The sequence below is a fragment of the Euphorbia lathyris genome, chromosome 6 (genome assembly GCF_963576675.1).
Source record: "Euphorbia lathyris chromosome 6, ddEupLath1.1, whole genome shotgun sequence".
NCBI lineage: Eukaryota > Viridiplantae > Streptophyta > Magnoliopsida > Malpighiales > Euphorbiaceae > Euphorbia > Euphorbia lathyris.
The window spans coordinates 31,189,014-31,200,613 of NC_088915.1; the positions used below are offsets into that span (position 1 = coordinate 31,189,014).

The 11,600-nt window shown below is 34.7% G+C and overlaps 1 protein-coding gene across 1 annotated transcript; it reads left to right on the top strand.

Moving 5' to 3' along the window:
- Positions 1 to 8,982: 8,982 nt before the first annotated feature.
- LOC136233489 (elongation factor 1-beta 2-like) lies at positions 8,983 to 11,208 on the top strand. The gene is made up of 6 exons (XM_066023159.1): positions 8,983 to 9,209; positions 9,289 to 9,405; positions 9,509 to 9,587; positions 10,237 to 10,348; positions 10,639 to 10,752; positions 10,834 to 11,208. The coding sequence occupies exons 1-6, from the start codon at positions 9,124 to 9,126 to the stop codon at positions 10,995 to 10,997; spliced, it is 672 nt and encodes a 223-aa protein (XP_065879231.1). The 5' UTR covers positions 8,983 to 9,123; the 3' UTR covers positions 10,998 to 11,208.
- The last annotated feature ends 392 nt before the right edge of the window (positions 11,209 to 11,600 follow it).

Sequence of the window (11,600 nt, forward strand, 5' to 3'; positions counted from 1 at the left end):
GTTGAAAAATGTGAATTTATGAATTTTTAATTGTGAAATGAAAGATAATAGTTTACAAACAGATAACCCTTTTGATAGATGATCTATGATGATGGTGGCTGAATTATCTATGCAATTTCTGCACAAGACAATGGAATTGTAATCTCTAATTTTCCCAATATTTTTCTGTGCATTTTGACACTCATTCCACCACTTGTAGAGCTCCTGCTGAAACTTGTACTTGTTCTTGTTGAAGTAGTTGCTGAAGAAGAAGAAGTTAAAGAAAAAGAGTTGCCCAGTGCATCTATTTCTCTACTGAAGTAGTTTCCATGGAACTCTTTGAAGACATTTTTGTATCACTCTACTCATCCAGTAAAGTTGTACAATCCTAGTATCAATTATCTCAACATGCCTCCTGTCTTTCAGAAAGAAAAAAGAGCTAGTATATGAACTACAGTTTTCTAATGCATTGCGTTAGAATTTTTCCTCCAGGCATCTTCTCTGTAACTTTCTGGCCAGTGATCAACTCTAGCAGAAAAACGCCAAAGGCATACACATCTGTCATATCCAGTTTCCTGCATATTCTGGTGCGGAATATTCCAAAGTTTCAATGACATTGTGCTCCGACTGAACCCCGAATTCTCTAAGCTGACAATGCATCAAGCATTTCAGGAAAATATCAGTTCTAACAAGTACAGGACGGCGTCTGGAAAAAGATTTCGAAGTTTGTCCCCTTACCTTTTGTTCACAATCATGGGTTAGTAAAATGTTACTTGATCTAACATTTATGTGAACAATGTCATTTTGGTGTAGATAATTTAACCCTTTGGCAGCACCAACTGCTACTTTCATTCTCTCTATCCAAATCAATGGTAAGAGGCAATGCTGTGCATCATGGCAGAGATTTCACCTAGTATGAATTCGAAGTTGTTTTCTTGTAAAATTTAACTTACTTGATAGATGCTGATTTACTGAACCATTGTAGACTAGTAGCTTGAGGCTTCCTTGTGCACAGCACAGGCACATTACCATGTCTAGCTTTCTTCTTGATAATTATTTTGAGAATATTAGTTATCAGTTGGCAGTGGAAAGTAGATGGAATGCCAGCTTCAGATAACTGAAAAACTATCTGTAGCAGAGTGGAGTTCTGCACACGACTCCGAATGAGTCGGGCTCAACTTAATGCAACAACGCCATCAACTATTTATTTAAAAATAATAATATTAAAACATCATCTTTAAACCCTAGTTCTAGATATCATTCCTCACATTTTACGGGCAATAGCCTAGGAATGGAAAGTTCACACACAACACGAAATCGACACGTAATTATAGTATTGGGGTTTAGCTTAGTAGGTAATTGATCATTTCTAGGTTGACACATAATTGACACGTAAATTTTGAGTGGAATTAAGCTTGATCTGCTAACTCGAAAATGACACAAATATTTAAAATTATTATCATATTCTCTCTTGATGGTTAACCTACTAAGAAAAAAAATGACATAAAATATTTACAACCATTACTATCTTCTACTATATTTGTAAAAAAAAAAACCATAAGTATAAAGTAAAGTTAAATGTATCCTAAAAACGCAACATAAAATCACTAACCTATTTAGGTTGACACAATTATGATATATTTTTTTAATTAAGTTAACTTGACTCATTTAACACTAATCTGATAATTGATATTGCACGAACACGACAATTACCCAATAATTGACACCCTTACAGTAACTCCTCTTTCTCTCATTCACTCTCTAACATGGAGGCTCGTATTTCTTCCAAAATTACACCTTGTTTTTTATTTTATTTTATTAAGGGTTAATGTGCAAAAATACCCCTAACGTTTTGGGCAAAGAGCAATTTTACTCCCAACGTCTCAAATGGTGCAATTTTACCGTTAACGTTGGTAACCAAGAGCAATTTTACCCTTAACATTGATAATCTGGATCAATTTTACCCATATTATAAAATGCATATATTTTTGTTTCTTATTCTGCACCAATTGCATATCAATTCATTCTAAAAAAGGATTTCATGTTTTTTATAATTTAATAATAGAATTGGAGATTAATATTTATAAATTCGGTGAATTTTTTGATTTTTTTTGTCCAATTTGTACAAAAGACAGTATAATTTTTTTTTCACATCCCACATAGGTTTGTAGTTTGTTACTGATAAAATGATGCACATGTGAAGTGTAGATGACAAGATTCATGATCGAGAAGACGATTTGATGAATTATTTCTCAAATTGACCCAATTTATCAATATTATGGTTAAAATTGCTACTGGCTTCCAACGTTAGGGGTAAAATTGCTCATGATCCAAAGCGTTAGGGGTATTTTTGCACCTTAACCCTTTTATTTATACGAATAAAATAGACCTTTCCACGGACCCGGGTACCCGCCCGGCCCACCCAGGCCCGTGTCCTTTGGGCGGGGCTTGGACAATGAAATTTACTCTTAGGCCCGGCCCGGCCCAGGCCCGCTAAAGCCCGCCTATTTTTTGGACGGGCTTGGGACATATGAAAATATCACGGGCCGGCCCAGCCCGGCCCGCCTTATTAATATTAATTAAAAAATTTATATATTTATAATTAAATATTTATTTTAAGTATAAATTTGATTTTTTATAATTAAAAATTATGTATATTTTTTTAGGTGGGTTTATATGGGTTGAGTTTGGGATTTGATTTTTAAGCCCGAGCCCAGCCCGGCCCGAGCCCGCCTAAATTAATACTGGGCTGGGCTGGGCTTGAGACGAACACTTTTACATAAAAGCCCGTCAGGCCCGGCCCATGGACAGGTCTAGAATAAAAGGATTTAAAAGTAATTTTATATATAATTACATTATTAAACCATCACTTACCCCACCTTCTATCCAACCACATTCAAACACAACAAGTTACTTCATAGACATAAGTTACTTCACTTTACATTACCTTACTTTAATTCTACTCCATCCAAACAAGACCTAAGTTTTTCCATGCTTCCATTCCAACTAGAAAGAAGCAGAACCATATTGTGTGACTCCATGATGACACATGAGCAGTCTTTGATGATCATGATAGTATAGGTACCGTGGTTAAAATTTTTTTACCTCTTTATTTGCTCCTCTTATTGCTTCCAAACCCCGTTTTCTTTTGATGAATTTACCAATAACAACCATGTTTTCTTTTGATGAATTTACCAAGGTTGTGTTCTAAATACATCGTGACAAGCCGCTGGATCTGGATGGTTCAAATCTAGAATTTTTTCAACACTTTTTGGATTTTATTGGCCTTGAGATTTTTCAAACCTATCCGGATTGATTGAATCATAATGAATTTTCTGTCAACCTTAATGATACTATTATTGTCCTTATTACTAAGTTTGATAATCCCGAGTTAATGAAAGATCTCAGACCTATTTCCTTATGCAATGTCATGTACAAAATTATTGCAAAGGTTCTTGCTAATATGATGAAATTAGTGCTACATGATATTATTCATGAAAGTCAATCTGCATTTGTCTTGTGGCGTTCTTTCATTGACAGTGTCCAGATTTCTTTTGAATCATTGCATTATATGAAAAGGAATAATAGAGGCTTATATATGCGGTAATGTTGCTTTAAAGATTGATATTAGTAAAACCTACGATAGTGTGATTAGAAATTTTTGTAGGGTGTCTTGGTTCGTCTAGGTTTTAGTCAACAATGGATTTCTTGGATCATACTCTATGTTACTTCTGTGTCATATATGGTTTCAGCTAACGGTTAACTTGTGGATTCCGTCACCCCTAATAGAGGTCTTCGTCAAGGAGACCATTTTCCACTTTATCTTATTTATCATTTGTTTTGAAGTTCTTTCTCAGCTTATTCTTAATGCTGAAAGAAAAGGCATGCTTTATGGCTACAATATCTCGTGGGAGCACCTAGTGTTTCTCACTTGCTAATTGATGATGATAGCTTCATATTTTTTAATGCGACTATGGAGAGAATGTGGTGAATATTTTGGCCGAGTATGAGAAAGCATCGGGGAAAGCCATTAATTTTTCTAAATCAAGTATTTTTTTTAGTTCAATTGTGTTCCATGTTGCTAGGAATATTTGTTCTCTTTTGAGAGATAGTTCCCCTCTTGATAGTAGAAGGTATTTAGAGCTGTCATCTCTGATTGGTAGATCTAAACAATCAATTTTTAATTTTCTCAATGATAGATTGAGGAAGAGCCCTAGGAGTTGGAGCTTCAGATTCTTATCTAATGCAGGGAAAAATGTTTTACTGAAATCTGTTGCTCAAGCCTTATCAATCTTTTGTATGACTATTTGTCTCATTCCGAGGTCTATCTGTGAGGATCTTGAGAAGATGATGAATTCCTTTTGATGGGGTATAAAGGAAAATGGGAAACAAAATATCTATTGGTTTAATTGGTCTACGCTTTGTGCTAGAAAAGGAGAATGGAGACTTGATGTATCAAGATCTTTATGATTTTAATCTCTCTCTTTGGAAAGTAAGGATGTAATTTCATTAATTAAACACATACTCCGATGAGTAGGATTTTTAAAGCTAAATATTACCCACACGATGATTTTTTTTCCTCCAAATAGTCACTAACCCTAGCTATGTTTGGATGAGTGTGTGGTGTACCCGAGATGTTCTTTTATTAGGTTTGAGGTGACATATTGGTAATGTGGAGGTGATACATATTTGGGATGATCCTAGCTTAGTAATAGTGAATTTTTTTTTTGTTATGTCCCCCATAATTCTTGGTTAGGAAAAAGCAGTGGTGGCAGACCTGTGGGTACATAGTACTATAGTTTGGGATAGAGGAAAACTTTCCTCTCTTTTTCTCCCGACTGACGCAACTTCCATTACTAACTCTGTTGATCCTTATTAGTCCGATTGAGGATATTGTTTTTTTGGCAACGAATGGACTCTACGCGTCTAAGTTCAGGCATAAGGCCCTCGAAAATCTTAAATGTTCTTCACATTCGGTGAATGGTTGGTTGAGGTTTTGGGATTTGTTTATCCCACCTAAGATTAAGTTATTTCTTTAGATGTTTTCTTCCCACTCGTATGCATCTTAATTCTAAGCATATAGTAGTCCCAATTGGATGCTTAGTTTGTATCGTGGATGTTGAACACCACTGACACTTAATCTCGGGTTGCCAGTTTGCTATGGCATTATGGTTGGAGATGGAGATTTCCCCCCTAAAATTAATGTTAAGTGTATGGTTGACTAGTTTCTTTATGGAAATCTTGATCTGGCGAGCAAGGTGGTGCTCTCTAGCTTATTTGGCAGCAGAGAAATAATATTCTCTAGTCAAGCTCATGATTTTCTCCAATTGATACGGTGGTACCTTCTTGTAGGTTCTTGGAGGATTGGAAATATGCTTAAGCGAGTAATTTTCGAGGTTCAGTTAATATTCTCAATGCTCGATCTGCTCCTTTTGTCAATCACTAGACTTCTCATGTGGTGGGTTAGTTTAAATGCAATAGTGATGCTGATTAGTTTGCTGATTTTGGTAGTGTCAGGGCTGACACAATGATCTGGGTGCAAACGACCATTTTGTTGCTGGCCACAAATGGGTTCATGAAGGATTGATGGATGCAAAGTGTGCTGAGGCCCTAGCCCTCCGAAAGTATATTGCTTGTTTCACAAGGCTTAGTTTTACGCATGTGGTCTTCGAAGTCGATGCAAAAGTTATGGCTCACAGTGTTAACTCTAAGAAGATTAATATTTCTGATTTTGGAGCAATTATCCAAGATTGTAGATATTTTTATTGCTAGTAGACCAAACTTTAAAATTATTTCTATTCATTGATTAACGAATGAGGCTACCCATATTGTTGTGACAGGGGCAGAGCCAGGGGAGGGAAGAGTCAGCCGACCCTTCGGCCCCGGTGGAAAACCCCAGAGAGGGGTTTTCCTTCATGGCTGTGCTAGAGGAAGAAGATGAACTTGTTTTTTAATTCAGGCAGCACAAAGCGACGTCGTTTTATGCCATCTGACCTAAAAAAATTTAGAATGGGGAAAATTCTAAATATTTTCTTCTCACTCTTTCTTTCGTTGGAAGAAAAGAGGGAGAAGAAAAATCTTAGAATCCCACCTATATTTTTTAGTTTTCTCACTAAATACCCATTATTTCTAACTAATTTACAAATTCATCCCAAAGAACACTTCTCAAGTCAAATAAGTTTTACTTCTATGATTATTGATCTCTCTAGTTTTTTTTTAGGGTTTCTAATTTAGGTTTTTTAATGGATTTTTAATTATGGTTTAATTTAGAGATTTCTCATTAGGATTTCTAATTTAAGGTTTAATGTAAGGATTTTTAATTTAGGAATTTTGATTTAACTGAATTGATATTGTGATATTTAGAGGTTTTAACTTTAACTAAATAAAATCATATTATAACTAAATGTGATAAACTTAAACTATAAATTAAACTAAGAATCCCTTTATAACTAAATGTGATAAAAATCAAAGCCTATTAATTTAGGTATTTTTTAGATTTTAGCTCAATCAATTGATAGTGAACAGTGAACATTTAGAAAGAAAAAAAAATCCGGAACCGCTTTTGTATATAAACACACACTTTCAGTAGGAATCGAATTCTTGAAAATAAAATTCTACCTACAGTGGAGCTCCCCGATGTATGAGTCCTGGCTCCGCACTGTGTTACGATGTAAGCTTGTTCCAATGTCGATAATTTTACTTATTTCTCTATTCTGTTTTGGTTGGAGAATACTTTGTATAAGGACGTTGATTTTCTTGGTTAATATACGTTCTTTTTCGTAAAAAATAGGAAAAAATTTAAATTGAATACCTCAAAAGGTCTTTTAAAATTCGAGTGCAATACATCGTTATTGAACACTTTTTTTTAGGCCTAATGCTTCCCCAACCCCTTAACTTGTCCAAATTGGTCATTTTACCCCCTTAACTCATCGCATGTCCTATTTACCCCCCCTTAACTCCATAAAAGTGGTATTTCTCACCCCCTCAACTTATCCATTTATCCCCCCAACTTATAGAATGTTCTATTTACCCCCCCTTAACTCCATAAAAGTGCTATTTTTCACCCCTTACAATCCGTTATCGAAGCCTAAATTGATAACTTTTTTTAAACGTTAAACCTATATTTATACTATTTTATAAGTGGAACCTAAATTGATAAATCATAGGCCTATTTTGGTACATTATCCCTATATATAATGTATTTAACTTGTTTATATTAATGTTCTTGTTATTTGTATTTTTTATTCGTTCTTTCTTTTTTCAACTTTTTTAACTACTATAAAGGGATAAGAAATACCATTTTTATGGAGTTAAAAGGGTAAATAAGATCATAAGTGGTGAGAAATACCACTTTTATGGAATTAAGGGGGTAAATAGAATATTCGATGAGTTGAGAAGGGGTAAAATGATAAATTTGGACAAGTTAAGGGGGTGAGAAATACCATTTTTATGGAGTTAAGGGGGGTAAATAGGACATTCGATGAGTTGGAGAGGTAAAATGACCAATTTGAACCCGTTAAGGGAGCTGGAGAAGCATTAAGCCTTTTTTTTTACTATAAGACTTAAATCAAATATTCTCATAACTAAATAAAAAACAATAACAAATAAATAAATATCGAAAAAGAAATGTCATGTAATTAAACAGTTTTTTTGGCAAACCACACCATTTGGCCCCTGACGTATCCAAAATTTGTGTGTTTGGCCCCTGACATATTATTTGGTCACATTTGACCCCTCACCTATCCCAATTAGTAACATCACGCCCAAAATGGATGGAAAGTTAACTGAGATTGATTCTGTTATAAATAAACAATCTATTGTGGCATTAATAAAAATTCCAAAACCTTAATGAGTCTAAAACGATATTTTACGTCCAATTCAATTCCGTAACCCGCTTCTTTCTTCCGGCTTCTTCTTCGATTCAACAACAGGCTTATGCCATTCCTTCTTTCGGCAAGGGCCGTGCAAGTGAGTGTAATTACAGAGATTGGGTCGAGGAATGATATAATTTTCTCAATTCCAAGAAGATTAGCGTAAATAAATTAGTGATTATTTGACAGCAAACTTGATTGGAGAAGGAGAATGCAGTAGTGGCACTAAGTGTTCAAAAATTCATCAAAAAAACATGGAATAATTTTTCTCAAGAAGTGGAAATCATTTCATTATTAAACCACAGTAACATTATTCGTCTAAATGGAGTTTGTTGTCATTTCTTTTCTGTTTATGATTTCTTCACTAAAGGAAGTTTGGAATTAAATCTACAAGGTAAGACCTTCAATATCTTCTTCATTATAATGAGTACTCATCTATCAAATTATGCAGGCAAAAAGAACAAAAAAATCTTCACTACCATGGAAAGCGAGATATGATATTGCAATTACAATCGCAGAAGCCTTGAATTACCGAGATTACAGGGATTGGGTCGAGGATGTAGAGCGAGTTGAGATTTTGAATCGAAGCAGTGGATTGGGGAAAATGTGGAGGAATGGCGAGCAATGAAGCAAATCTTGAGAGTGATTGCAAGTAGAGCATAGAGCAGTTATTGTGAGCGAATCATTTAACCCATACGAGATCGCTGTGGGGATGGGAATCACAGAACAGAAGCGGGAAAGATGGGTTTGGGGAATCGAAGAAGAAGGGATTGAGACGTAAAATATAGTTTTATACTCATTAAGGTTTTGGAATTTTTATTAATACCACAATAGATTGTTTATTTGTAACAGAATCAACTTCAGTTAACTTTCCATCCATTTTAGGTGTGATGTTACTAATTGGGATATGTGAGGGGCCAAATGTGACCAAATAATAGGTCAGGGGCCAAACACGTAAATTTTGGATACTTCAGGAGCCAAATGGTGTGTTTTGCCCAGTTTTTTTTAGTTTCCCATTTAAAAACTAAAATTGAAAAATTGAGAAAAACCGAAAAGAATATTGATTTATTTTTACTTTTGAAAGTGTGAGCGAGTGAGTGCTAGTAGTGGGTAAAACCGAAAAGAATATCCCAAAGCCAATTCCAATTCTAGGGTTTTCTCTTGTGAGTATATAAATATAGCAGCTTTGCATTTCTCCTTTCTTCTTTAGCTCTGCTGCTTCCTCCCTTCTACTCTCATAGACTCTCGCCATACTCTATACTCCCAGTTAACAATGGCTATCACTTTTTCAGATCTCCACACTGAATCAGGCATCAAGTCTCTTGATGAGTTTCTGGCTGGAAAATCTTATATTTCCGGGTACTTTATTTTCACTTTTCTTTTTAAGTAATTTTGCTAAAAATCCATGGAGTTTGTATGGGACTTTTCTTGTATCCAGGGATCAACTTACAAAGGATGACATAAAGGTGTACGCTGCCGTTTCAGCCAAGCCAGGAGATTCCTTCCCCAATGCTAGCAAGTGGTACGACTGTGTTACTTCAAGCCTCGCCACAAGGTTAGCTTCATCCATCTATTTGTTTCTTGAATTTGTTTAATTGAAGTATTCACTTCGTTTGGGTCTGATCGAATTGATTTGATTTTGATTGGATTGTTGGTAGCTTCCCTGGGAAAGCTGTTGGAGTTAGAATTGGTGCCAAAGCTGATGCTCCAGCTGAAGCTCCTGCCCCTGCCAAGGAGGTTTGTGTTCTTTATATTTCATCTTAATATTCAACTATTACGTTTTTATACATGTAATTGAAGTATTGATAAAATTGTTTGAGTCCATTATGTTACAAAACGAAGAAATTTTGATAATAATATTGCAGTTGATTTCGTCCATTTATATTCTTAAGGAGTTAGTACAAGTGGTTGAATCCAAAATTGGATCTTTTCTATTCTTAGTTTGAAATTATATGGGAATAAAAATATCAAGTAAGCTAAATTTGGTCCGCCTCTAGTTTTACTCGAGGTTCTGAATTTGTCATCATGATTTCAATTTTACCAGCTTTGGCCTATTAACAGTATGAATTACTCATATTGGAATGAGGAACCAGAAGGCATTTAATGCTATTGGTTTAACTTCAGTTTTGGTGGTAGTTGCTTAAGCCCTTGTTTGGGAGGAGGTTAGTGGGAGAAAAGGAATCTAAACTATTAGATTAACTTGGGGGTTAATGGGAGTAATGGAAACTCTAGTTTACATTCTATAACTCCTTCCGTTCCATGACTTCCTCTAGCTCTCAACTCCAAAACAAAGGCTAAAATTGAATTGTTTATATGGTTTGACGATTAAGTGAACGAATGGGCATCTTTTATTCAATTTAAAAACATCCTGTGCCTACTGTTTTAGGCTGCTGGAGATGATGATGATGACTTGGATCTCTTTGGTGATGAGACGGAGGATGATAAGAAGGCAGCAGAGGAGAGAGAGGCAGCCAAGAAGCCTGCAAAGAAGAAAGAGAGTAAGCCTCATCATCTTTTTTTTTTTTATGCATATCTACTAGAACAGAGGAAGAGAAATCAAATAAGCATTCTTATCTATTTTCTGGTTCTAATGTACAACTAATAAGATATAGAAAAATGTATTACCAAAATATATATGGCTTTTATTCAATTCAGTTGATATAATATAACTGGAAAGTCTCATAACTAAATAACATTTTCCTGTGACAACCCAATATTCATCATTGAAATTGAACTTATTTTGCCTTGTAAAACTACGAGTAATTTATAACATCCAATCAATTTCCAGGTGGGAAATCTTCTGTTCTATTGGATGTAAAACCTTGGGATGATGAGACTGACATGAAGAAGTTGGAGGAGGCAGTTCGGAGTATCGAGATGCCTGGTCTCCTCTGGGGAGCATGTAAGTTTTAATTCAATGTATTCTAGTATTGTTTGCATTAAAGCATCAAATGCTAATGTTTGGGGTTGTGAAATGTTACAGCAAAACTGGTTCCAGTTGGTTATGGCATAAAGAAATTGCAGATTATGATGACCATTGTTGATGACCTTGTTTCTGTTGATGACCTTGTTGAGGAACGTCTGACCGTCGAGCCTTGTAACGAATACATTCAGAGCTGTGACATCGTTGCCTTCAACAAAATATAAGAAACATCATATTACACCCTTTCTACTGCTAGTGTAGCCATTTTGGCACCATCAGTTTTTTTTTTCTCCATCTCATTTTAATTGTTTTCTTGGGCCAACATTTTCCTCCATGTTTTGTTAACTAGGTTGATGAGATTTAAATATGAAAGTTGAGAACATCTTCATTGCTTTCAGTTGGATGGTATACTATCAATTCTTAGGTTTCACTTTATATGTGCTACTTTGTCGAATCACTGGTCATACTTCAAGGGACAACAGAGTACAAATGAATTGTGGATAATCTTAAAATCATTGAATGTTTTTGAATTGTTATATAGGTATTATTCAATATATAAAATTGCTAAAAAAGTTTTGGGTTTGTACTTCTTTTTTGATAAAAGAAAAGTTATAATATTATAATTTATAATATGATTTATATGTAACTATATGAAGATTAATATATGCATATACATGGAATTAATGCAATAGAAAATTTAGATGGAGATATATTATAAGAGTATGAAAGTTTTTATAATGTGTGTACAAATAAGGTAGATAAGCTTATTTATAATAAGGTTATATATTGCGGAAATACACTCTTACGTATATTACTATTTTTTGGAA

Bases quoted from the DNA above. Each gene is read 5' to 3' on its own strand.
- LOC136233489 (XM_066023159.1), top strand. From the start codon at position 9,124: ATGGCTATCACTTTTTCAGATCTCCACACTGAATCAGGCATCAAGTCT. The intron at 10,349-10,638 runs GTAAGCCTCATC...ATCAATTTCCAG, and splicing joins GCCTGCAAAGAAGAAAGAGA to GTGGGAAATCTTCTGTTCTA. The intron at 10,753-10,833 runs GTAAGTTTTAAT...GAAATGTTACAG, and splicing joins TGGTCTCCTCTGGGGAGCAT to CAAAACTGGTTCCAGTTGGT.